The sequence below is a fragment of the Pelophylax lessonae genome (genome assembly GCF_965119305.1).
Source record: "Pelophylax lessonae genome assembly, chromosome: 7".
Classification (NCBI taxonomy): Eukaryota; Metazoa; Chordata; class Amphibia; order Anura; family Ranidae; genus Pelophylax; species Pelophylax lessonae.
The window spans coordinates 299,954,449-299,981,298 of NC_138774.1; the positions used below are offsets into that span (position 1 = coordinate 299,954,449).

The following is a 26,850-nucleotide window of genomic DNA, read 5'->3' on the forward strand; positions in this document are numbered from 1 at the left end:
CACGGAGTAAACTGTCGGCTCTATATACATCCTATATAATAATATTCACTTCACATGATTCTTCCTCATGGGTCACGGTACGGGCAGTGGTTGCACAGACCGCGCTTCCTTCTATGGGTTTTATATATAAAATGTCTGAAGGTGCGGCTCTGAGGTCATCTAACAGACTGGGACCCCATCCCCCCCACCGCTCTCATTGTCCCAGGAGGGATGACAGTAGGGACATCTGGTGCTCCTCCTATTGCCAGGATAAAAGCCTAAATATCAATACAGGGCTCAGATGTTCAGCCCTTCACTTACTGGTCGCCTTCTAATGGCGGACGTGCGCTCAATAAGTAGAACATTAAACGTGCGCAGAGAAGCCTCCGAACAATCTCAGAAAATTTTACAGGGAAATGGTAGAAATCCTCTTATCCCTGGAATGTGATTGCAGTCATGTGACTAGCTTTGGGTCACTGCTGGTCACTTCCAATGAAGCCGCTCCCTCCTCCCTGGGTATTGGTTACTACCCTGACCGCGAAGCATTGCAGCCACATGTGTAAACCCCTGGCTGCTGCCTCTGCAGCTAATGGTGGGAGTGATTTTGGGGGGTGGTAAAACTATGGCTCAATCATGGGGTTTTACCACCCACTCCTGATGACGTCATTCACTTCTGGATCCTGAGAAGACCCCACTGCAGCCCATCCAATAGGAAATGTCCACGTCAGGCAGGCACTATGAGGCATGAAACATCATGTGACCATGGCTACAGGTAAGTAAAAAGGACTTTAAAGGGCTCAATCACACTAGAAGTTGCGAGGTGCTAAAAAGGCGACTCAGTCGTGGGGTTTTACCACCCACATCTGATGATGTCTTCCACTTCTGGAGCCTGAGAGGCCCCTACTGCAGCCCATCCAATAGGAAGAGCCCATTTCAGGCAGGCACGTGGGGGGGGGGGGGGGGGGGTCGGATCATCATGTGACGGTGGCTACAGGTAAGTAGAAAGGACTTTTAGGGCTCAAACAAACTAGCAGTAGCGGGGTGGTAAAATCCCACGACTGAGCTGTGGTTTTAGCACCCCGCAACTGCTAGTGTGACTGAGCGCTAAAAGTCCTTTTTACTTATCTGTAGCCATGGTCACAAGATGGCCCAACCTGTGCCTGTCTGACATAGCCACTTCCTATTGGATGGGCTGCAGAGGGGTCCTCTTAGGATCCAGAAAAGGATAAGATAAGATAAGAAGTGGGTGATAAAATCCCACGACTTAGCCGTGGTTTTACTACCCCCGCAACTGCTAGCATGACTGAGCCCTAAAAGTCCTTTTTACTTACCTGTAGCCATGGTCACATGATGGCCCAACCCCAAGTGCCTGCCTGACATGGGCTCTTCCTATTGGATGGGCTGCAGAGGGGTTCCCTCAGGATCCAGAAGAGGATGATGTCATCAGAAACTGTTGATAAAACCCCAAAAGTGGGTGATAAAACTCCACGACTGAGCCGCGGTTTTACCACCACACAACTGCTAGTGTGACTGAGCCCTAAAAATAGAATTTTTTTAAGAACTTACCGTAAAAATGTATTTATTATTTCTCTTGGATCCTGAGAGAACCCCTCTGCAGCCCATCCAATAGGAAGTGGCTATCTAAAACAGACAGAGGTTGGACCATCATGTGACGGTGGCTACAGGTAAGGTAAAAAGGACTTTTAGGGTTCAATCACGCTAGCAGTTGTGGGGGATACAAACCACAGCTGAGTCGTCGGGTTTTATCACCCACTTCTGGGGTTTTATCACCCACTTCTGATTAGGTTATCCTCTTCTGAATCCTGAGAGCACCCCTCTGCAGCCCCTCCAATAGGAAGTGGCTGTGTCAGACAGACACAGATTGGGCCATCATGAGACAATGGCTACAGGTAAGTAAAACTGACTTTTAGGGCTCAGTCGCACTATCCATTGTGGGGTGGTAAAACCGTAGCTCAGCCATGGAGTTTTATCACTCACTTTTGGGGGTTTTATCAACCGTTTCTGATGACCTCATCCTCTTCTGGATCCTGAGAGAACCCCTCTGCAGCCCATCCAATAGGAAGAGCCCATGTCAGGCAGGAACTTGGGGTTGATCCATCATGTGACCATGGCTACAGGTATGTTAAAAAGGACTCTTACATCCTCTGACAGTCGCCGCCCACTCATACAGTCTTCACTACTGGGTATTGGTCTTATCCACAGGAGTAAGCTAGGCATAAGATTTTGTTAGAAAACATTCACAAAACCTTTATATAGGACACACCTACAGGGGGCCGTCCCTCTGATCCAATACCCCCAGCTAGCAGCATTCCCAAATCAGTTTGGTAGCAAGCAGTATAGAGATCCGTGAACCCCAAAAAAGAGAGGTGGGGGGCGGCGACTGTCAGAGCGGTAAGTTCTTACAAAAATTATATTTTCTCTTACGTCCTCTTGACAGTCGCCGCCCACTCATACAGTCTTCACTACTGGGATGTCCCAAAGCAGTGTAGATGTAAGGGGTGGGACGTAATCGTCAAAAAGGCAACGTAGCACCCAGGTCAGATAAAAGAACCGTATCTGAACCAGAAAGGTAAACTCTGGGTAACAGGAAAGCTCAACAGGAGCGAACAAACCCAGGAAAGCAAAATAACCAAGGGGAAAAAACCCCAACAGGAGGACACAGGCTAAAAACCGCCATGTCTCCCCTAAGGCACTGCCGCACTCAGAACTTTGCGACCAAAAGAAGGCATCTGCCGATTCCAGAACATCACGTTTGTAAAATTTAGTAAAGGTGTGCACGGACGACCAGGTCGCCGCTTTGCACACCTGGGACACCGGACGCCTGATGGCGGAAGGCCCAAGACGCACTCACCGCTCTGGTAGAGTGCGCCTTGACAGGGAAGGGCGGTACCTGTTCCCTAATTGAATAGGCCTGGACAATCATCTGTCTGATCCATCTTGAAATGGTTGCCGCAGACGCAGCCATACCCTTCCGAGGTCCCTCAGGAAGGACAAAAAGAGAATCCGACTTTCTGAAGGATTCAGTAGACGACAGGTAAACCCTGATCACCCGGACTGCATCCAAGGAATGCAAGGCAAACTCCTTAGGATGCTTAGGATTCGCACACAGCGAAGGCAGGACATGGTCCTTGTTGAGATGAAAATCCGAAACCACTTTCGGAAGAAAGTACTGATGAGGTAGCAAGACCACTTTGTCCCTATGAACAACCAGATAGGGAGAGCGGCAAGACAGGGCCGCCAACTCCGACACTCTGCGAGCAGATGTGACCGCCACCAGAAAGGCGACTTCCCGTGACAGCGCAGGCAGAGGAATCTCCCGGATGTTCTCCAAGGGAGGACGTTGCAAAACGGACAAAACCAAAATTCAGGTCCCAAGGGGGCAAGGGTGCCCTCCTGGGGGAGCCAGATGACGCACCCCTTGAATGAAAGTGTGGATCAAGGAATTCGACGCCAGAGGGCGTTGAAAAAGAACGGCCAGCGCAGATAGCGGACCCTTCATAGTGGTCAGCGCAAGACGCTGGTCCACACCAGATTGCAGGAAGGCCAACACCCTCGCCCCCGAAAAGGAGCGGGGATGGAACCCCTGGGATTCACACCAGGCGAAATAAGCCTTCCAGGTAGGATAATAAATCTTACCGGACGAGGCATTCCTAGCCTTGAGTAAGGTAGGAATGACCGCCGACGAGAGACCTCTGTCTCTCAAGACCTGGCTTTCAACAGCCACGCCGTCAAAGCCAGCGACTGTAAAGCAGGATGGAAGATCGGCCCCAGAGACAGAAGATCGTCTCGTAGTGGGAGCCGCCAGGGAGGCTCGACAACCAGTTGCATGATGTCCGTGTACCAGGACCGGAGAGGCCAGTCTGGGGGCCACTTCTAAGAAGAAGTAAAAAGGCTGAGACTGCAGCCCCAGCCAGGGAAAAGCCAGCCTATTCCTATGCTAGGCAAAGACAAACTGATATGGGAATGCTGTTAGCTGGGGGTATTGGATCAGAGGGACGGCCCCCTGTAGGTGTGTCTATACAAAGGTTTTGTGAATGTTTTCTCACAAAATCTTATGCCTAGCTTACTCCTGTAGATAAGACCAATACCCAGTAGTGAAGACTGTATGAGTGGGCGGCGACTGTCAGAGGATGTATGAGAAAGTCCTTTTTAAAACTTACCTGTAGCCATGGTCACATGATGGCTCAACCCCAAGTGCCTGCCTGACATGGGCTCTTCCTATTGGATGGGCTGCAGAGGGGTTCTCTCAGGATCCAGAAGAGGATGAGGTCATCAGAAACGGTTGATAAAACCCGAAAAGTGAGTGATAAAACTCCACGGCTGAGCTACGGTTTTACCACCCCACAACGGATAGTGTGACTGAGCCCTAAAAGTCAGTTTTACTTATCTGTAGCCATGGTCACATGATGGCCCAATCTGTGCCTGTCTGACATAGCCACTTCCTATTGGATGGGCTGTAGAGGGGTTCTCTCAGGATCCAGAAGAGGATAACAATCAGTCCCACGACTGAGCTGTGGTTTTACCCCCCACAACGGATAGTGTGACAGGGCCCTAAAAGTCCTTTTTACCTTACCTGTAGCCACCGTCACATGATGGTCCAACCTCTGTCGGTTTTAGATAGCCACTTCCTATTGGATGGGCTGCAGAGGGGTTCTCTCAGGATCCAGAAGAGGATGATGTCATCAGAAGCGGGTGATAAAACTCCACGACTGAGCTGCGGTTTTACCCACCACAACTGAAAGCATGACTGAGCCCTAAAAGTCCTTTTTACTTACCTGTAACTACCGTTACATGACGGCCCAACCAGTGCCTGTCTGACATAGCCCCTTCCTATTGGATGGGCTGCAGTGGGGTTCTCTCAGGATCCAGAAGAGGATGATGTCATCAGAAGGGGATGGGTAGGGACCAGCGATCTGGGGGAGGGGTTACATCACAGCGCTGGATCATTGGTAGCGTGGGACCTGAATGGGGGGACTCCGGACAGAAAAACTTGCTGCATAAAGTAAGGGAGGAAAAAGACGAACAGAATGGGTATGAGGGGGGTGGGGGGAGGGGGTGATTTCTTAAAGTAAGAATTTCTGCCCAGAATGGGGCTTTTTTTTTTTTTAAAAAGAAGCAAAAAAAAATAAAAATAAAAAAAGCAGCAAACGGAGAATTTTCAGCCTCCTAATTCCTCCCATCTGTTCATTCCGCTTCTTCAGTAATATTTGCAAAAATGGAAATGTTTTACCGAACCCCCAAAAAATCTGCAGCCGTGGAGAACTCCTGGAGGCGCCGGCATGAGCTGATTATCCAATGTGCGTTCCTCAGATATTAATAAAGAGAGGAGCTGCGGGGGGGGGGGGTAGATTTTTTGTGGTAATTTTCTCTACATCCTGTTTGTAGCAATGATCTCTGTGGAGGATTTCGGTGCTCTGCGATATCTTGCCGGGCGCTGACTATAAAACGCTTGTAATTTGCCTCACAATTAGCAGCAATTGTGCCATGTGCGTCCCATCATGGTAATGAGCCGAGCATCGAACGGAGACGAGATATCTGATTACACCGGCTTGGTGTGTGAGAGAGGAACGGCGACCCCCCCCCGATAAGTACCGGGGGGTATCAGGGAAGCAGAGACCCCCATATACACTCACCAGCCACTGTATTAGGTACACCCATTCAGTTGCTTGGTAACACATTGCTAATCAGCCAATCACATGGCAGAAACTCAATGCATTTAGGCATCTAGATGTGGTGAAGACGACTTGCTGAGCATCAGAATGGGGAAGAAAGGGGATTGAAGTGACTTTGAACGTGGCACGGGTGTTGGTGGCAGACGGGCCGGTCTGAGGATTTCTGGGATCTCTCGGGATTACAGAGAATGGTGGGAAAAAGAGAAAATATCCAGTGGGCGGCAGTTGTGTGGAGGAAAATGCCTTGTTGAGGTCAGAGAAGAATGGGCAGACTGGTTCCAGATGATAGAAAGACAACAGAAACTCAAACAGTTAAGGGTAGTGATTGTGGTGTAATGATGAGGGGGAGGAGGGGGGGCATAAACAGTTCAGGCTGCTGGTTGTGTAATGGTGTGGAGGAGGAGGGGGGGGGTAACGGTTCAGGCTGGTGGAGGGGGTGTAATGGTGTGGGTTTTTTTTGGCACACTTTGGGCCCCTTTAGTGGTATAAACCCCACGGCCTACCTGAGTATTGTTGCTGACCATGTCCATCCCTTTATGATTACAGTGTCCCCATCTTCTGATGGCTCCTTCCAGCAGGATAATGCACCATGTCACAAAGCTCCAATCATCTCACCACTGGTTTCTCCACCATGACAATGAGGTCACTGTCCTCCAATGGCCTCCACACTCACCACATCTCATCCAATAGAGCGCCTTTGGGATGTGGTGGAACGGGAGATTGGCATCATGGATGTGCAGCCGACAAATCTGCAGCAACTGCGTGATGCCATCATGTCACTATGGAGGAAAATCTCTGAGGAAAGTTTCCAACACCTTGTTGTATCTCTGCCACCAAGAATGAAGGCAAAAGGGGGTCCAACCCGCTACTAGAAGGTGGACCTAATAAAGTGGGCGGCGAGTGAAGCCGATTGAAACGTTTGATAATTTAAGGTCTGTTTCACTCCCAGCACCTCACATAATAAAAAGGTAATAATAATAATACCCGTTGATCCTGCCAGTGATGGAGGAGACCCATTGCAGCTTCCTGGGATGAGGCGGCAACAATACTGCACTGCTCCTGAATTCTGAGCAGAGTTGTCACCCCCCTGTAGGCCGTGCCTGCTTGTAGCAGTAAAGATAATAGGCCGAATGATCAGACAGGGAGAAACTGTCACATGTACTAAACAGGTGCAAAGTAGAACCATTAATGCCAAAGAGTCAGGATGGTGAAAAGCATGCCTGCACCGCACAATAATGAAAGCTGCACAAACATGGACTCCTCCCAGCAATGTTCCTTGGGTTCTATCGAGAAGTCTGACCATCTATCTGAAGTCCAGGGTAGCTCTGGTAACCCAGGTGGACAGCTGGAGGGATCCCAGGCCTGAGGACACTGAGGGGCCACCAAACTAGAACTAGAGTATTCTGGTAATGCAGGTGGACAGCTGGCGGAATCCCAGGCCTGAGGACACAGAGGGACCACCACACTGGAACTAGAGTATTCTGGTAACGCAGGTGGACAGCTGGAGGGATCCCAGGCCTGAGGACACTGAGGGGCCACCACACTAGAACTAGAGTATTCTGGTAACGAAGGTGAACAGCTGGAGGGATCCCAGGCCTGAGGACACAGAGGGGCCACCAAACTAGAACTAGAGTATTCTGGTAACGAAGGTGAACAGCTGGAGGGATCCCAGGCCTGAGGACACTGAGGGGCCACCACACTAGAACTAGAGTATTCTGGTAATGCAGGTGGACAGCTGGCGGAATCCCAGGCCTGAGGACACAGAGGGACCACCACACTGGAACTAGAGTATTCTGGTAACGCAAGTGGACAGCTGGAGGGATCCCAGGCCTGAGGACACTGAGGGGCCACCACACTAGAACTAGAGTATTCTGGTAACGCAAGTGGACAGCTGGAGGGATCCCAGGCCTGAGGACACAGAGGGGCCACCACAATGGATCTAGAGTATTCTGGTAACGCAGGTGGACAGCTGGAGGGATCCCAGGCCTGAGGACACAGAGGGGCCACCACAATGGAACTAGAGTATTCTGGTAACGCAGGTGGACAGCTGGAGGAATCCCAGGCCTGGAGGGAGGGGTCACATCTATACCGGAGGGGTCGCATCTATACCGGAGGGGTCGCATCTATACCGGAGGGGTCGCATCTATACCGGAGGGGGGGTTCACATCTATACCGGAGACCACATCTATAACGGGGGGGGGGTCACATCTATACCGGGGGGGGGGTCACACCTATAAATCGGGGATCACATCTATACCGGGGGGGGGTCACATCTATACCCGAAGGGTCACATCTATACCGGGGGGTCACATCTATACCGGAGAGGGAGGTCACATCTATACCCGAAGGGTCACATCTATACCGGAGGGGGAGGTCACATCTATACCGGAGGGGGAGGTCACATCTATACCGGAGGGGGGGGGTCATATCTATACCCGAAGGGACACATCTATCCTGGAGGGGGAGGTCACATCTATACCGGAGGGTCACATCTATATCGGAGGGGGAGGTCACATCTATATCGGAGGGGGAGGTCACATCTATATCGGAGGTCACATCTATAGCAGGGATCACATCTATACCGGGGGGGTCACACCTATACCGGGGGGGGTCACATTTATACCGGGGATCACATCTATACCGGAGGGGGAGGTCACATCTATATCGGAGGTAACATCTATAGCAGGGATCACATCTATACCGGAGGGTCACATCTATACCGGAGGGGGAGGTCACATCTATATCGGAGGTCACATCTATAGCAGGGATCACATCTATACCGGAGGGGGGGGGGTCACATCTATACCGGAGGGTCACATCTATACCGGAGGGGGAGGTAACATCTATATCGGAGGTCACATCTATACCTGGGATCACATCTATACCGGGGGGGGTCACATCTATACCGGGGGGGGGTCACATCTATACCCGAAGGGTCAAATCTATACCGGAGGTCACACCTATAGCAGGGATCACATCTATACCAGGAGGGTCACATCTATACCAGGAGGGAGGGGTCACATCTATACCGATGGGGGGGGGGGTCACATCTATACCGGAGGTCACATCTATACCAGGGATCACATCTATACCAGGAGGGAGGGGTCACATGTATACCGAGGGGGGGGGGGGGGTCACATCTATACAGGAGGGGGTCACATCGATACAGGAGGGGGTCACATCTATAGCAGGGATCACATCTATACCGGGGGGGGGGGTCACACCTTTACCGGAGGGGTCACACCTATAACGGAGGGGGGGGGGTCACACCTATATGGGGGGGGGGCCACATCTATACCGGAGGGGAAGGGTCACATCTATACCGGGGGGGGGGGGGGGGGGGGAAGAGTCACATCTATACCGGGGGGGGGGGGGGGGAAGGGTCACATCTATACCGGGGGGGGGGGGGGAAGGGTCACATCTATACCGGGGGGGTCACATCTATAGCAGGGATCACACCTATACCGGGGGGGGCCACATCTATACCGGGGGGGGGGGGTCACATATCTATACCGGGGGGGGGGGGGGGAAGGGTCACATCTATACCGGGGGGGGTCACATCTATACCGGGGGGGGGAGGGGGAAGGGTCACATCTATACAGGAGGGGGGGTCACATCTATATCAGAGACCACATCTATACCGGGGGGGGGGTCACATCTATACCGGGGGGGGGTCATATCTATACCGGGGGGCGGTGGGTCACATCTATACCGGGGGGGGGTCACATCTATCCAGGGGGGGGGTCACATCTATCCAGGGGGGGGGTCACATCTATCCAGGGGGGCAGGGGGGGTCACATCTATACCAGAGGGGGTCACATCTATCCAGGGGGGGGGGGGTCACATCTATACCAGAGGGGGTCACATCTATCCAGGGGGGGGGGTCACATCTATCCAGGGGGGGGGTCACATCTATATCGGGGATCACATCTATACCGGAGGGGGCACATCTATACTGGAGGAGTCACATCTATACCGGGGGGGGGGGGGGTCACATCTATACCGGGGGAGTCACATCTATACCGGAGGAGTCACATCTATACCGGGGGGGGGGGTCACATCTATACCGGGGGAGTCACATCTATACTGGAGGAGTCACACCTATACTGGAGGAGTCACATCTATACCGGCGGGGGGGTCACATCTATACCAGAGGGGGTCACATCTATACCAGAGGGGGGGGGGGGGGGGGGAGTCACATCTATATCGGGGATCACATCTATACTGGAGGAGTCACATCTATACCGGAGGAGTCACATCTATACCGGGGGGGTCACATCTATACCGGGGGGGTCACATCTATACCGGGGGGGTCACATCTATACCGGGGGGGTCACATCTATACCGGGGGAGTCACATCTATACCGGGGGGGGGTCACATCTATACCGGAGACCACATCTATACCGGGGGGGGGGGTCACATCTATACCGGAGGAGTCACATCTATACCGGGGGGGTCACATCTATACCGGGGGGGTCACATCTATACCGGGGGGGGGGGGGTCACATCTATACTGGGGGGGGGGTCACATCTATACTGGGGGGGGTCACATCTATACTGGGGGGGGTCACATCTATACCGGGGGGGGTCACATCTATACCGGGGGGGGTCACATCTATACCAGGGATCACATCTATACCGGGGGGGGTGTCACATCTATACCGGAAGGGGGGGGTCACATCTACATCGGGGATCACATCTATACCGGGGGGGGTCACATCTATACCAGGGATCACATCTATACCGGGGGGGGGGGGTGTCACATCTATACCGGAGAATCACATCTATACCAGAGGGGCCACATCTATACCGGGAGGGGCCACATCTATACCGGGAGGGGGGTCACATCTATACCGGGAGGGGGGTCACATCTATACCGGGAGGGGGGTCACATCTATACCGGGAGGGGGGGTCACATCTATACCGGGAGGGGGGTCACATCTATACCACGGGGGGGTCACATCTATACCAGAGGTCCCAGCTATACCCGGAGGGGGTCACATCTATGCCGGGAGGGGGTCACATCTATGCCGGGAGGGGGCCACATCTATGCAGGGAGGGGGTCACATCTATGCCGGGAGGGGGTCACATCTATGCCGGGAGGGGGCCACATCTATACCGGGAGGGGGGTCACATCTATATCGGAGGTCACATCTATACCACGGGGGGCTCACATCTATACCGGAGGGGGTCACATCTATGCCGGGAGGGGGGTCACATCTATGCCGGGAGGGGGGGGTCACATCTATGCCGGGAGGGGGGGTCACATCTATGCCGGGAGGGGGGGTCACATCTATGCCGGGAGGGGGGGTCACATCTATGCCGGGAGGGGGGTCACATCTATACCAGAGGGGCCACATCTATACCGGGAGGGGGGGTCACATCTATACCGGGAGGGGGGTCACATCTATACCGGGAGGGGGGTCACATCTATACCGGGAGGGGGGTCACATCTATACCGGGAGGGGGGTCACATCTATATCGGAGGTCACATCTAAACCGGAGGGGTCACATCTATGCCGGGAGGGGGTCACATCTATGCCGGGAGGGGGGTCACATCTATGCCGGGAGGGGGGTCACATCTATGCCGGGAGGGGGGTCACATCTATACCGGGAGGGGCCACATCTATACCGGGAGGGGGGGTCACATCTATACCGGGAGGGGGGGTCACATCTATACCGGGAGGGGGGGTCACATCTATACCGGGAGGGGGGGTCACATCTATACCGGGAGGGGGGGTCACATCTATACCGGGAGGGGGATCACATCTATATCGGAGGTCACATCTAAACCGGAGGGGTCACATCTATGCCGGGAGGGGGTCACATCTATACCGGAGAATCACATCTATACCGGTAGGGGCCACATCTATACCGGAGAATCACATCTATACCAGAGGGGCCACATCTATACCGGGAGGGGCCACATCTATACCAGGAGGGGCCACATCTATACCAGGAGGGGCCACATCTATACCGGGAGGGGGGTCACATCTATACCGGGAGGGGGGGTCACATCTATATCGGAGGTCACATCTATACCACGGGGGGCTCACATCTATACCGGAGGTCCCAGCTATACCGGAGGGTCACATCTATGCCGGGAGGGGGTCACATCTATGCCAGGAGGGGGTCACATCTATGCCAGGAGGGGGTCACATCTATGCCAGGAGGGGGTCACATCTATGCCAGGAGGGGGTCACATCTATGCCAGGAGGGGGTCACATCTATGCCGGGAGGGGGTCACATCTATGCCGGGAGGGGGTCACATCTATGCCGGGAGGGGGGTCACATCTATGCCGGGAGGGGGGTCACATCTATGCCGGGAGGGGGGTCACATCTATGCCAGGAGGGGGTCACATCTATGCCAGGAGGGGGTCACATCTATGCCAGGAGGGGGTCACATCTATGCCAGGAGGGGGTCACATCTATGCCAGGAGGGGGTCACATCTATGCCGGGAGGGGGTCACATCTATGCCAGGAGGGGGTCACATCTATGCCAGGAGGGGGTCACATCTATGCCAGGAGGGGGTCACATCTATGCCGGGAGGGGGTCACATCTATGCCGGGAGGGGGTCACATCTATGCCGGGAGGGGGTCACATCTATGCCGGGAGGGGGTCACATCTATTTCGGGGATCACATCTATACCGGGGGGGTCACATCTATTTCGGGGATCACATCTATACCGGGGGGGTCACATCTATATCTGCGATCACATCTATACCGGGGGGTCACATCTATACCGGGGGGGGGGGGTCACATCTATACTGGAGAGGGGGGGGTCACATCTATTTCGGGGATCACATCTATACCGGGGGGTCACATCTATATCTGGGATCACATCTATATCTGGGATCACATCTATACGGGGGGGGTCACATCTATACTGGAGAGGGGGGGGTCACATCTATTTCGGGGATCACATCTATACCGGGGGGTCACATCTATACCAGAGGTCACATCTATACTGGGGGGGGTCACATCTATACCGGAGGGGGTCACATCTATACCGGAGGGGGTCACATCTATACCGGAGGGGGGGGGGTCACATCTATACTGAAGGGGGGGGGTCACATCTACATCGGGGATCACATCTATACCGGGGGGGGTGGTCACATCTATACCAGAGATCACATCTATACCGGAGAATCACATCTATACCAGGGGGGGTGGTCACATCTATACCGGGGGGGGGGGGGGGGATCATCTATACCGGAGAATCACATCTATACCGGAGGGGGGTCACATCTATACCGGAGGGGGGCGCACATCTATACCGGGGGGGTCACATCTATACCGGGGGGGTCACATCTATACCGGGGGGGGGGGGGTCACATCTATACTGGAGGTCACATCTATACCGGGGGGGGGGGGGGGGGCGCACATCTATACCAGAGGTCACATCTATACCGGGAGGGGTCACATCTATACCGGAGGTCACATCTATACCCGGGGGGGGGGTCACATCTATACCCGGGGGGGGTCACATCTATACTGGAGGTCACATCTATACCGGGGGGGGGGGGCGCACATCTATACCAGAGGTCACATCTATACCTGGAGGGGTCACATCTATACCGGAGGTCACATCTATACCCGGGGGGGGGGGGGTCACATCTATACCGGACGGGGTCACATCTATACCAGAGGTCACATCTATACCAGAGGTCACATCTATACTGGGGGGGTCACATCTATACCGGGGGGGTCACATCTATACCTGGAGGGGTCACATCTATACCGGAGGTCACATCTATACCCGGGGGGGGGGGGGGGTCACATCTATACCGGGCGGGGTCACATCTATACCGGAGGTCACATCTATACCCGGGGGGGGGGGGGGGGGTCACATCTATACCAGAGGTCACATCTATACCGGGGGGGGGGTCATCTATACCGGGAGAGGTCACATCTATACCCGGGGGGGGGGGTCACATCTATACCGGGGGGGTCACATCTATACCAGAGGTCACATTTATACCGGGAGGGGTCACATCTATACCGGAAGTCACATCTATACCCGGGGGGGGTCACATCTATACCGGGGGGGTCACATCTATACCGGGGGGGGGGGTCACATCTATACCGGAAGTCACATCTATACCGGAGGTCACATCTATACCCGGGGGGAGGGGGGTCACATCTATACCGGACGGGGTCACATCTATACCAGAGGTCACATCTATACCAGAGGTCACATCTATACTGGGGGGGTCACATCTATACCTGGAGGGGTCACATCTATACCGGAGGTCACATCTATACCCGGGGGGGGGGGGGGGTCACATCTATACCGGGCGGGGTCACATCTATACCGGAGGTCACATCTATACCCGGGGGGGGGGGGGTCACATCTATACCAGAGGTCACATCTATACCGGGGGGGGGGTCATCTATACCGGGAGAGGTCACATCTATACCCGGGGGGGGGGGGTCACATCTATACCGGGGGGGTCACATCTATACCAGAGGTCACATTTATACCGGGAGGGGTCACATCTATACCGGAAGTCACATCTATACCCGGGGGGGGTCACATCTATACCGGGGGGGTCACATCTATACCGGGGGGGGGGGGTCACATCTATACCGGAAGTCACATCTATACCGGAGGTCACATCTATACCCGGGGGGAGGGGGGTCACATCTATACCGGACGGGGTCACATCTATACCGGAGGTCACATCTATACCCGGGGGGGGGGGGGGTCACATCTATACCGGACGGGGTCACATCTATACCAGAGGTCACATCTATACCAGAGGTCACATCTATACTGGGGGGGTCACATCTATACCGGGGGGGTCACATCTATACCTGGAGGGGTCACATCTATACCCGGGGGGGGTCACATCTATACCGGAGGTCACATCTATACCCGGGGGGGGGGGTCACATCTATACCAGAGGTCACATCTATACCGGGGGGGGCGCACATCTATACCGGGGGGGGGGGGTCATCTATACCGGGAGAGGTCACATCTATACCCGGGGGGGGGGGGGGGTCACATCTATACCGGGGGGGGTCACATCTATACCAGAGGTCACATTTATACCGGGAGGGGTCACATCTATACCGGAAGTCACATCTATACCCGGGGGGGGGGGGGGGGGTCACATCTATACCGGTGGGGGGTCACATCTATACCGGAAGTCACATCTATACCGGAGGTCACATCTATACCCGGGGGGAGGGGGGTCACATCTATACCGGGGGGAGGGGGGTCACATCTATACCGGGGGGAGGGGGTCACATCTATACCGGAAGTCACATCTATACCGGAGGTCACATCTATACCGGACGGGGTCACATCTATACCGCAGGTCACATTTATACCGGGGGGGGGGGGTCACATCTATACCGGAAGTCACATCTATACCGGAGGTCACATCTATACCCGGGGGGAGGGAGGTCACATCTATACCGGACGGGGTCACATCTATACCGCAGGTCACATTTATACCGGGGGGGTTCACATCTATACCGGAGGTCACATCTATACCGGAGGTCACATCTATACCGAGGGGGGGGGGGGGGTCACATCTATAGTGGAGGTCACATCTATACTGAGGGGGGGTCACATCTATACTGAGGGGGGGTCACATCTATAGATAAAATGTTACTTTGTGTCCATGTGTACCCCGATTCTGATCTCTTGGTAGCCCCCTCCCTCAGATCCCATTGTACTGTACATTATACAGCCAGAAATCCAGAGAGCTGGGACCTTCCTGCACTGCACGCTTATTTATTATATTCTTCCCAGTTCTGAGAACTACAGGACATCTCCCCCTATGTTATAGAGGTCTTCCTGTCCTAGGGTGACAACGCTGCTCCTCCATAAATACAGTGTAGTCACTTTATAGGACAGGACTGCAGAACACCTCCCTCTATTTTATGTAGATGGGGGGGGGGGGGGGGGGGGGGTTGTGTATCAATGAAACACTTCTTACTTCCTCTCCTAGGGTGACAACGCGGCTCCTCCACAGATAAATAGTGAATGTTGTCACCCTATGACTGGGCTACAGAGCATCCCCCATCTATGTTATAATTCCTCTCCTGGGGTGACAACACGGCCCCTCCATAAAGTACAGTGAATGTTGTCACCCTAGCATTGGACTGTAGAACACCTCCCTCTATGTTATACTTCCTGTTCTAAGGTGATAACACTGCCCCTCCATAGATACAGTATAGTGAATGTTGTTACCCCTAGGGAAGGACTACAGAGCATCTCCCATCTATGTAATGGAAATGAGGGGTGGGGGGAGGATTTCTGTAGCCTAAAAAAGTACCGCTCTAGGGTGACAACACTGCCCCTCCATACATACAGTACGGTGAATGTTGTCACCCTATAGAATAGGAGATGTGTTACTGGCAGGATCACCAGATTAAAGTAAAGGATTCACTACTAGGCCATGTACACCCCAAAGATATTATCCCCCCCCTCCTCATTACTCGCCAGTATGAAGAAAACAACCCCCCACATCCCCAATGTACTTATCTGCAGTCACATGGCCTTCCCTCCAGTTTACTTCCTGGGGTCTTCCCACAGGTGTCCATGTCTCTGCCTGTGGTCACATGACCATCCTCTCCTCTTTTTACTTCCTGGGGTCTTCCCACAGGTGTCCTTCTCACTGCCTGTGGTCACATGACCAGCCTTCCCTCCAGTTTACTTCCTGGGGTCCTTCCTCAGGTGTCCATGTCTCTGCCTGTGGTCACATGACCAGCCTTATCTCCTGTTTACTTCCTGGGGTCCTTCCTCGGGTGTTTACTGGCAGGATCACCAGATGAGAATAAAGGGTTGATTATTGGGGTTTGGACACCCCAGCTCAGATTATTAGCACCCCACACCCCTCTAACTAACATCTGCTAATAAATAAAACTCTCCACATCCCCCCATGTACTTACCTGAAGCTGCGGTCACATGACCAGCCTACTCTTCTGTTTACTTCTGGGGGTCCTTCCTCAGGTGTCCATGTCTCTGCCTGTGGTCACATGACCAGCCTACTCTTCTGTTTACTTCTGGGGGTCCTTCCTCAGGTGTCCATGTCACTGCCTGTGGTCACATGACCAGCCTACTCTTCTGTTTACTTCTGGGGGTCCTTCTTCAGGTGTCCGTGTCACTGCCTGTGGTCACATGACCAGCCTACTCTTCTGTTTACTTCTGGGGGTCCTTCCTCAGGTATCCGTGTCTCTGCCTGTGGTCACATGACCAGCTTACTCTTCTGTTTACTTCTGGGGGTCCTTCCTCAGGTATCCGTGTCTCTGCCTGTGGTCACATGACCAGCTTACTCTTCTGTTTACTTCTGTGGGTCCTTCCTCAGGTATCCGTGTCTCTGCCTGTGGTCACATGACCAGCTTACTCTTCTGTTTACTTTTGGGGGTCCTTCCTCAGGTGTCCGTGTCACTGCCTGTGGTCACATGACCAGCCTACTCTTCTGTTTACTTCTGGGGGTCCTTCCTCAGGTGTCCGTGTCACTGCCTGTGGTCACATGACCAGCCTACTCTTCTGTTTACTTCTGGGGGTCCTTCCTCATGTGTCCGTGTCACTGCCTGTGGTCACATGACCAGCCTACTCTTCTGTTTACTTCTGGGGGTCCTTCCTCAGGTGTCCGTGTCTCTGCCTGTGGTCACATGACCAGCTTACTCTTCTGTTTACTTCTGGGGGTCCTTCCTCAGGTATCCGTGTCTCTGCCTGTGGTCACATGACCAGCTTACTCTTCTGTTTACTTTTGGGGGTCCTTCCTCAGGTGTCCGTGTCACTGCCTGTGGTCACATGACCAGCCTACTCTTCTGTTTACTTCTGGGGGTCCTTCCTCAGGTGTCCGTGTCACTGCCTGTGTTCACATGACCAGCCTACTCTTCTGTTTACTTCTGGGTGTCCTTCCTCAGGTGTCCGTGTCACTGCCTGTGGTCACATGACCAGCTTACTCTTCTGTTTACTTCTGGGGGTCCTTCCTCAGGTGTCCGTGTCTCTGCCTGTGGTCACATGACCAGCCTACTCTTCTGTTTACTTCTGGGGGTCCTTCCTCAGGTGTCCGTGTCACTGCCTGTGGTCACATGACCAGCTTACTCTTTTGTTTACTTCTGGGGGTCCTTCCTCAGGTATCCGTGTCACTGCCTGTGGTCACATGACCAGCCTACTCTTCTGTTTACTTCTGGGGGTCCTTCCTCAGGTATCCGTGTCACTGCCTGTGGTCACATGACCAGCCTACTCTTCTGTTTACTTCTGGGGGCCTGCCTCAGGTGTCCGTGTCACTGCCTGTGGTCACATGACCAGCCTACTCTTCTGTTTACTTCTGGGGGTCCTTCCTCAGGTGCCCGTGTCACTGCCTGTGGTCACATGACCAGCCTACTCTTCTGTTTACTTCTGGGGGTCCTTCCTCAGGTGTCCGTGTCTCTGCCTGTGGTCACATGACCAGCTTACTCTTCTGTTTACTTCTGGGGGTCCTTCCTCAGGTGTCCGTGTTTCTGCCTGTGGTCACATGACCAGCCTACTCTTCTGTTTACTTCTGGGGGTCCTTCCTCAGGTGTCCGTGTCACTGCCTGTGTTCACATGACCAGCCTACTCTTCTGTTTACTTCTGGGGGTCCTTCCTCAGGTGTCCGTGTCACTGCCTGTGGTCACATGACCAGCTTACTCTTCTGTTTACTTCTGGGGGTCCTTCCTCAGGTGTCGTGTCTCTGCCTGTGGTCACATGACCAGCCTACTCTTTTGTTTACTTCTGGGGGTCCTTCCTCAGGTATCTGTGTCTCTGCCTGTGGTCACATGACCAGCCTACTCTTCTGTTTACTTCTGGGGGTCCTTCCTCAGGTATCCGTGTCACTGCCTGTGGTCACATGACCAGCCTACTCTTCTGTTTACTTCTGGGGGTCCTTCCTCAGGTATCCGTGTCACTGCCTGTGGTCACATGACCAGCCTACTCTTCTGTTTACTTCTGGGGGTCCTTCCTCAGGTATCCGTGTCACTGCCTGTGGTCACATGACCAGCCTACTCTTCTGTTTACTTCTGGGGGTCCTTCCTCAGGTATCCGTGTCACTGCCTGTGGTCACATGACCAGCCTACTCTTCTGTTTACTTCTGGGGGTCCTTCCTCAGGTATCCGTGTCACTGCCTGTGGTCACATGACCAGCCTACTCTTCTGTTTACTTCTGGGGGTCCTTCCTCAGGTATCCGTGTCACTGCCTGTGGTCACATGACCAGCCTACTCTTCTGTTTACTTCTGGGGGTCCTTCCTCAGGTATCCGTGTCTCTGCCTGTGGTCACATGACCAGCCTACTCTTCTGTTTACTTCTGGGGGTCCTTCCTCAGGTGTCCATGTCACTGCCTGTGGTCACATGACCAGCCTACTCTTCTGTTTACTTCTGGGGGTCCTTCCTCAGGTGTCCATGTCACTGCCTGCTTGATGTGGTTATTGGCGGAAGCGACATTTCTAGGGTGCAGGTCCTCTGTAATTGGCTCCAAGGGATGGGGAGGAGTCAGGTAGTTTGAACAAGTAGAAGAAAATCCCCAATGATCCCACCAGACATCCAGTGAGCGGAGAACTTCCTGTGCTGTACTCTCATCATTTACATTGTTTTTAGTTCTGTCTGCAGACTACAGAACACCTCCCCCACTATGTCATTAATAGGGAGGAGCTCTGGCATGTTGACACCCCCCTGACCTATCCCGCCAGCATGCTATCAAAGCCAGCAGCCAATCATAGGAAGCGGAGGCATTCCCCGCCCTGCACATATACAAGGGGTGTGTTTACATGGGAATGCCTCCGCTGCCTATAATTGGCTGTTGGCTTTGATCGCATCCTGGCGGGATAGGTCAGGGGGGTTTCAACATCCCGGAGCTCCTCCCTATTAATGACATAGAGGGGGAGGTGTTCTGTAGTCCCAACCCATTTCCTGTCCTAAGGTGACAACGCTGCTCCTCCATAGATACAGTATGGTGAATGTAGTCACCCTACAGGACAGTATTACAGAACACCTCCCATCTATGTTATGTTATCTATGATCGCCCTAAAACACTTCCTGTCCTCTACATACAGTGAATGTTGTCACCCTATGACAGGACTATAGAACACATCCCATTTATTTTATGGAGATAAGAGGAGGGGGAGGTGTTTCATTGTCCTAAAACACTTCCTGCCCTAGAGTGACAACGCCGCTCCTCCATAGATACAGTACACTGAGCGTTGGCCCCCCCCGGGACAGGACTACAGAACACCTCTTGTCCATGGTATGGATATGAGAGGAGGAGGAGGTGTTCTATAGCCCTAAAACACTTTTTATCCTAGAGTGACAACACTGCTCCTCCATAGATACAGTACAGTGAGCGTTGTCACCCCAGGACAGGAAGTGTGTTACTGGCAGGATCATCAGGTGAAAATAAAGGAGAAAAAGCCTTATAGAAGAAAAGGAATGCAGCCGGGGGCGGGCGCTGTGTGTGGCATTCCTCCTCCTGGGCTTGGGGCCGTCTGCACCTCATCCAGTCCGGGGGCCGCCTGCAACTCATCCAGTCCTGGGCTGCCTGCACCTCATCCAGTCCGGGGCCGCCTGCACCTCATCCAGTCCGGGGCCTCCTGCACCTCATCCAGTCCGGAGCCGCCTGCACTTCATCCAGTCCTGGGCCGCCTGCACCTCATCCAGTCCGGGGCCTCCTGCACCTCATCCAGTCCGGGGGCCTCCTGCACTTCATCCAGTCCGGGGGGCCGCCTGCACCTCATCCAGTCCTAGGCCGTCTGCAGCTCATCCAGTCCTGGGCCGCCTGCACCTCATCCAATCCGGGGCCGCCTGCACCTCATCCAGTCCGGAGCCGCCTGCACTTCATCCAGTCCTGGGCCGCCTGCACCTCATCCAGTCCGGGGCCTCCTGCACCTCATCCAGTCCGGGGCCTCCTGCACCTCATCCAGTCCGGGGGGCCGCCTGCACCTCATCCAGTCCTGGGCCGCCTGCACCTCATCCAATCCGGGGCTGCCTGCACCTCATCCAGTCCGGGGCCGCCTGCACTTCATCCAGTCCGGAGCCGCCTGCACTTCATCCAGTCCGGAGCCGCCTGCACTTCATCCAGTCCGGAGCCGCCTGCACCTCATCCAGTCCGGGGCCGCCTGCACCTCATCCAGTCCTGGGCCGCCTGCACCTCATCCAGTCCGGGGCCGCCTGCACCTCATCCAATCCGGGGGCCGCCTGCACCTCATCCAGTCCGGGGACGCCTACACCTCATCCAGTCCGGGGCCGCCTGCACCTCATCCAGTCCGGGGCCGCCTGCACCTCATCCAATCCGGGGGCCGCCTGCACCTCATCCAGTCCGGGGCCGCCTGCACCTCATCCAGTCCTAGGCCGCCTGCACCTCATTCAGTCCGGGGCCGCCTGCACCTCATCCAGTCCTAGGCCGCCTGCACCTCATCCAGCCCGGGGGCCGCCTGCACCTCATCCAGTCCGGGGCCGCCTGCACCTCATCCAGTCCGGGGCCTCCTGCACCTCATCCAGTCTGGGGCCGCCTGCACCTCATCCAGTCCGGGGCCGCCTGCACCTCATCCAGTCCTAGGCCGCCTGCACCTCATCCAGCCCGGGGGCCGCCTGCACCTCATCCAGTCCAGGGCCGCCTGCACCTCATCCTGTCTAGGGCCGCCTGCACCTCATCCAGTCCAGGGCCGCCTGCACCTCATCCAGCCCGGGGGCCGCCTGCACCTCATCCAGTCCAGGGCCGCCTGCACCTCATCCTGTCTAGGGCCGCCTGCACCTCATCCAGTCCGGGGCCTCCTGCACCTCATCCAGTCCGGGGGGCCGCCTGCACCTCATCCAGTCCTGGGCCGTCTGCAGCTCATCCAGTCCTGGGCCGCCTGCACCTCATCCAATCCGGGGCTGCCTGCACCTCATCCAGTCCGGGGCCGCCTGCACTTCATCCAGTCCGGAGCCGCCTGCACTTCATCCAGTCCGGAGCCGCCTGCACTTCATCCAGTCCGGAGCCCCCTGCACCTCATCCAGTCCGGGGCCGCCTGCACCTCATCCAGTCCTGGGCCGCCTGCACCTCATCCAGTCCGGGGCCGCCTGCACCTCATCCAATCCGGGGGCCGCCTGCACCTCATCCAGTCCGGGGCCGCCTGCACCTCATCCAATCCGGGGGCCGCCTGCACCTCATCCAGTCCGGGGCCGCCTGCACCTCATCCAGTCCTAGGCCGCCTGCACCTCATCCAGTCCGGGGCCGCCTGCACCTCATCCAGTCCGGGGCCGCCTGCACCTCATCCAGTCCTAGGCTGCCTGCACCTCATCCAGCCCGGGGGCCGCCTGCACCTCATCCAGTCCGGGGCCGCCTGCACCTCATCCAGTCCGGGGCCTCCTGCACCTCATCCAGTCCGGGGCCGCCTGCACCTCATCCAGTCCTAGGCCGCATGCACCTCATCCAGCCCGGGGGCCGCCTGCACCTCATCCAGTCCAGGGCCGCCTGCACCTCATCCTGTCTAGGGCCGCCTGCACCTCATCCAGTCCGGGGCCGCCTGCACCTCATCCAGTCTAGGGCCGCCTGCACCTCATCCAGTCTAGGGCCGCCTGCACCTCATCCAGTCCAGGGCCGCCTGCACCTCATCCAGTCCGGGGCCGCCTGCACCTCATCCAGTCCGGGGGCCGCCTGCACCTCATCCAGTCCAGGGCCGCCTGCACCTCATCCAGTCTAAGGCCGCCTGCACCTCATCCAGTCCGGAGCCGCCTGCACCTCATCCAGTCCTGGGCTGCCTCCACCTCATCCAGTCCGGGGGCCGCCTGCACCTCATCCAGTCCAGGGCCGCCTGCACCTCATCCAGTCCGGGGGGGCCGCCTGCACCTCACCCGGTCTGGGCCGCCTGGACAGTGGAGTGTCATTATGTCACAACTTCACATAAAGTTACAAAAAACAAAACATGGCTCCGCCCCCTGCTTTATGGCAGTTATTTTTTATTTATTTAGCTGAGTAGATTAGAAAATGCCGGTCACCTGGCTACCAATACCAATTCTTACATTTGCATTAAAGCTTCGTGAACTGAGATTTATGGCAGGTGGTTTCTTTGTCTTTTATTGAGGTTAAAAAATGCTGGTCACCTGGCTACAAGTAAAGATCCTTCCCCTTGCATTAAAGCTTTGAGAACTGAGATTTATGACGATTGTTTTTCAGCTGAGCCCATTAAAAAATGCCAGCCACCTGGCTGAAAATAAAGATCATTGTCCTTGAATTAAATATTTTAGAGTGGAGCCTTAGTTCAGTTATTTATTTATTTTTTTATTTTTTGCTGAGTAGATTAGAAAATGCCAGTTGCCAGGCTGAAAAATAAAGATCCTTCTTGCATTAAAGCTTTGAGAACTGAGATTTATGACAGTTATTTTCTACAAAAAGCCAGTCACCTGGCTACAAATAAAGATCCTTATCCTTGCATTAAATGTTTGTGAATTCAACTATAAGACAGTTATTTTTCAGCTGAGCACATTAGAAAATGCCATCCACCTGGCTACCAATAAAGCTTTTTAAGCTTGCATTAAAGCATTGTGAATTGAGCAATATGACGGTTATTTTTCAGCTGAGGGCATTAGAAAATGCCAGCTGCCTGGCTACCAATACAGAACCTTATGCTTGTGTTAAAGGTTTGTGAATTGAGCCTTAGGGCAGTTATTTTCTAGAAAATGCCAGTCTCCTGGATACCAATAAAGATCCTTATGCTTGCAATAAATCTTTGTGAATGGAGCTATACGACAGTTATTTTTCAGCTGAGGGCATTAGAAAATGCCGGCCGCCTGGCTACTACTAAAGATCCTTTTCCTTGCATGAAATCTTTGTAAATGGAGCTACACGACGGTTATTTTTCAGCTGAGTATGTTAGAAAATGCCAGCCACCTGGCTACCAATAAAGATCCTTATGCTTGCATTAAAGCTTTGTGAATGGAGCTATACGACGGTTATTTTTCAGCTGAGTACGTTAGAAAATGCCAGCCACCTGGCTACTACTAAAGATCCTTTTTCTGGCATTAAAGCTTTGTGAATGGAGCTATATGACGGTTATTTTTCAGCTGATGGCATTAGAAAATGCCAGCCGCCTGGCTACTACTAAAGATCCTTTTCCTTGCATTAAATCTTTGTGACTGGAGCCACAAGACGGTTATTTTTCAGCTGAGTACGTTAGAAAATGCCAGCCACCTGGCTAATAATAAACAGATCCTTCCCCTGCATTAAAGCTTTGAGAACTGAGATTTATGACAAATATTTTCACCTGAGCACATTAGAAAATGCTAGCCACCTGGCTACCAATACAGAACCTTATGCTTTTGTTAAAGGTTTGTGAATTGAGCCTTAGGGCAGTTATTTTCTAGAAAATGACAGTCACCTGGCTACCAGTAAAGATCCTTATGCTTGCAATAAATCTTTGTGAATGGAGCTATATGACGGTTATTTTTCAGCTAAATATGTTAGAAAATGCCAGCCCCCTGGCTACCAATAAAGATCCTTATGCTTGCAATAAATCTTTGTGAATGGTGCTACACGACGGTTATTTTTCAGCTGAGGGCATTAGAAAATGCCGGCCGCCTGGCTACTATTAAAGATCCTTTTCCTGGGATTAAAGCTTTGTGAATTGAGCCTTAGGGCAGTTAGTTTCTAGAAAATGCCAGTCACCTGGCTACCAGTAAAGATCCTTATGCTTGCAATAAATCTTTGTGAATGGAGCTATAAGATGGTTATTTTTCAGCTGAGGGCATTAGAAAATACCGGCCGCCTGGCTACTACTAAAGATCCTTTTCCTTGCATTGAACCTTAGTGAATGGAGCTATACGATGGTTATTTTTCAGCTGAGGGCATTAGAAAATGCCAGCCGCCTGGCTACCGATAAAGCTCCTTCTCCTTGCGGATGCCCATTGGACGGCCCAGTCCCTGTATTGTGCTCTCTCCAGATCTGGAAAAATGTGTGTTTTGCCCATCCATCCAGATTTCCTTCCACGTCACGGTGTGTCTGTAGGTTGAGGCGTGCGTGCGTGTGTCAGGGTGAATGATCGCAGCGCAGGCATGATGTGTAGACGGGGGGCGCTGCGCGCAGGACATGGCCGGGCTCTGCGCACACTTCATGATGAGGCTTCACTAGCACTTGTCATCCTCCAAATGAGGCAATAAAGATTGTGTGGGTGGGTGTCCCTTCCCTGCCTCTGATTTCGGATAAAATGTCAGTGGCCCTCCCCCTTTCACCCTCCCCTCCCCCCCCCCTCAACCATTAGGATCCGTCAGCTGCAGATCCCCGGTTCCCCCGTTAAGCCTTTTGCTGGGTTAACCCTGTCTATGCCGCAGCGGCTGAGCTCTGCCATCCCATCTCTATGCACTGCAGGCCCCCGTTCTGTCCTTGACAGGGTTACAGCCGGTGGTGCTGATGCTGCTGCTGGTTGCTGATTGGCTGCAGCCGGGAGATGCTGCATCCAGAGGCAGAGAGAGGCAGCAGCTCCATCAGGGACCAGCATCACAGCCTCCTCTGCACACCGTCCAGGAGCACCCTGCCCCAGGCACCCACACCCAACGTCGGGCCCAGGAGATCGCCCTCCCCCCCCTCCCACCACCTCACCCCAGAAACCAGCGCTGAGGGAAAAAAAAGAAAAACGGGAAGCGAGGACGCCATTTTTTTTCTGATACATCGGAGGAGCTAAGGGGGAGCACAGGAGCCTGCATCTTATTGACAACCCCCCCTCCACCACCCCCTCCCACAGCAGATCCCCGACATCAAAAAAAAAAGGGGGAGGAGGCAAGACCTGCAAGATTCATGCTCAGGAAATCTTCTTTTTAAAGGAAATAAGGGCAGATTTTGGTATTTTTGTTGGGGGGAGGGGTGATTTTATTATCAATGGATTTTCTAATCTAGGATTTTCCGTCCTGACCATATATGCCATCTGCCTTCACGTTTGTATCCTTTTTTTTTTTTTTCATGGTTTATTCCGGCCGCAGCCGAAGGTAAAAGGATTTTGTAGGCGCCGGCGGCGGAGCCTGTTGCCGCGGGGAGGATATCGCCTACGTCCGTGGCCCCCCTGTGAGAGACCGCCACATCTAACCCTGCCTTAATTTGTATCTTTTTTTTTTTTTGGGAATCGGTGGTGGTGGGTTGATCCGCGGCACGGCGTATTCATTTCCCGGAAGCTGGATCTTAGGATGCACAAACACCACCACTGCTGCAAGTGCCCTGAGTGTTACGAGGCGTCTCGCATGTCTGCCCTGCGCAGGATGGAACCCCCGACCTACGGCGAGTGGCAGCACGAGCAGTACGGGGGCGGCTATGGAGGTTACAGCTCGCAGACCCTCCCGTCGCAACCCGCCGTCACCCCGACGGCTCGCGGGAAAGCCAAGCTGGTCCCTGCCGCCAGGGAGAACCTCACCCCGACCTTGAAGGGGCCCCCCAAAAGTGCCACCCCCAAAATGAACGGCAGCGGTCCCAACTGGTGGCCCGAGTGTACCTGCACCAACCGCGACTGGTATGAGCAGGTGAGTGACCCCCCCACCCCAAAGATGGTATTTGTAAATATTATTGTATAGAAATAGATCAATCAATCAATAGATGGATAGATAGACTGAGCCGGGCTCGTTATATAATTGTACTGTGTGGGGGTGGATTGGATTGTGGGAGATGCAGAGAGGAAATCATGCTTGATACAATGTTGCGATATCTTCTATTTTATAACCCCCCCCCCCCCATTTCTGGTGTCATAGCGGTAATATGGCGAGGGCTGCGATTCCTATACATGAATCTCGTACATTGTGTGGGTGGATGTACATACGAACGATCGCGCACATCATGGAGCCGGCTCTGAGGGGCGAGGATCTTTAACAATAAATGGATGGCGGGGGTTATCGGGGCCTTAAAATGGAGGGGGGGGGGTGGTATTATTGGGGAAAAATAATAACGCTTTAGATTTAGCCGCCAGAGGAAGGAACAGATGGGAATTGGTGGATTTTGGTATGAGGTTACCTGACGCTACGAGGAGTGAGACTGCTGGGCCACTTGTAAAACTGCTAATGGGTTTTTATCTATGGAGGGGGGGGGGGACGTTAACTGTATACATAATGCAAAGCGAGGCTTTAAAAACACCCCCAGCCTGATTCTGCAAAAATCACTCAAGGCATGCTAAAGTGGCCTCTCTGCTGTTCTAGGTCACTTTAGCATTGCTTTCGGCACTGATATGGCAGTACAGGCTTTACTA

At 53.8% G+C, this 26,850-nt stretch overlaps 1 protein-coding gene across 2 annotated transcripts in view; it reads left to right on the forward strand.

Annotated features, from left to right (window-relative positions):
• Positions 1-26,850, forward strand: part of DLG3 (discs large MAGUK scaffold protein 3) — a 235,071-nt gene that overhangs the window by 27,641 nt on the left and 180,580 nt on the right. Inside the window, exon 1 of one of the 2 annotated variants that reach the window (XM_082263112.1) lies at positions 25,402-26,134. The exons of the other annotated variant lie outside the window; for it this stretch is intronic. Coding sequence (XP_082119238.1) covers positions 25,805-26,134 — 330 coding nt within the window. The 5' untranslated portion in view covers positions 25,402-25,804. Of the gene's footprint in view, positions 1-25,401; positions 26,135-26,850 lie in introns of those variants that run through there. 2 annotated transcript variants of the gene reach the window in all.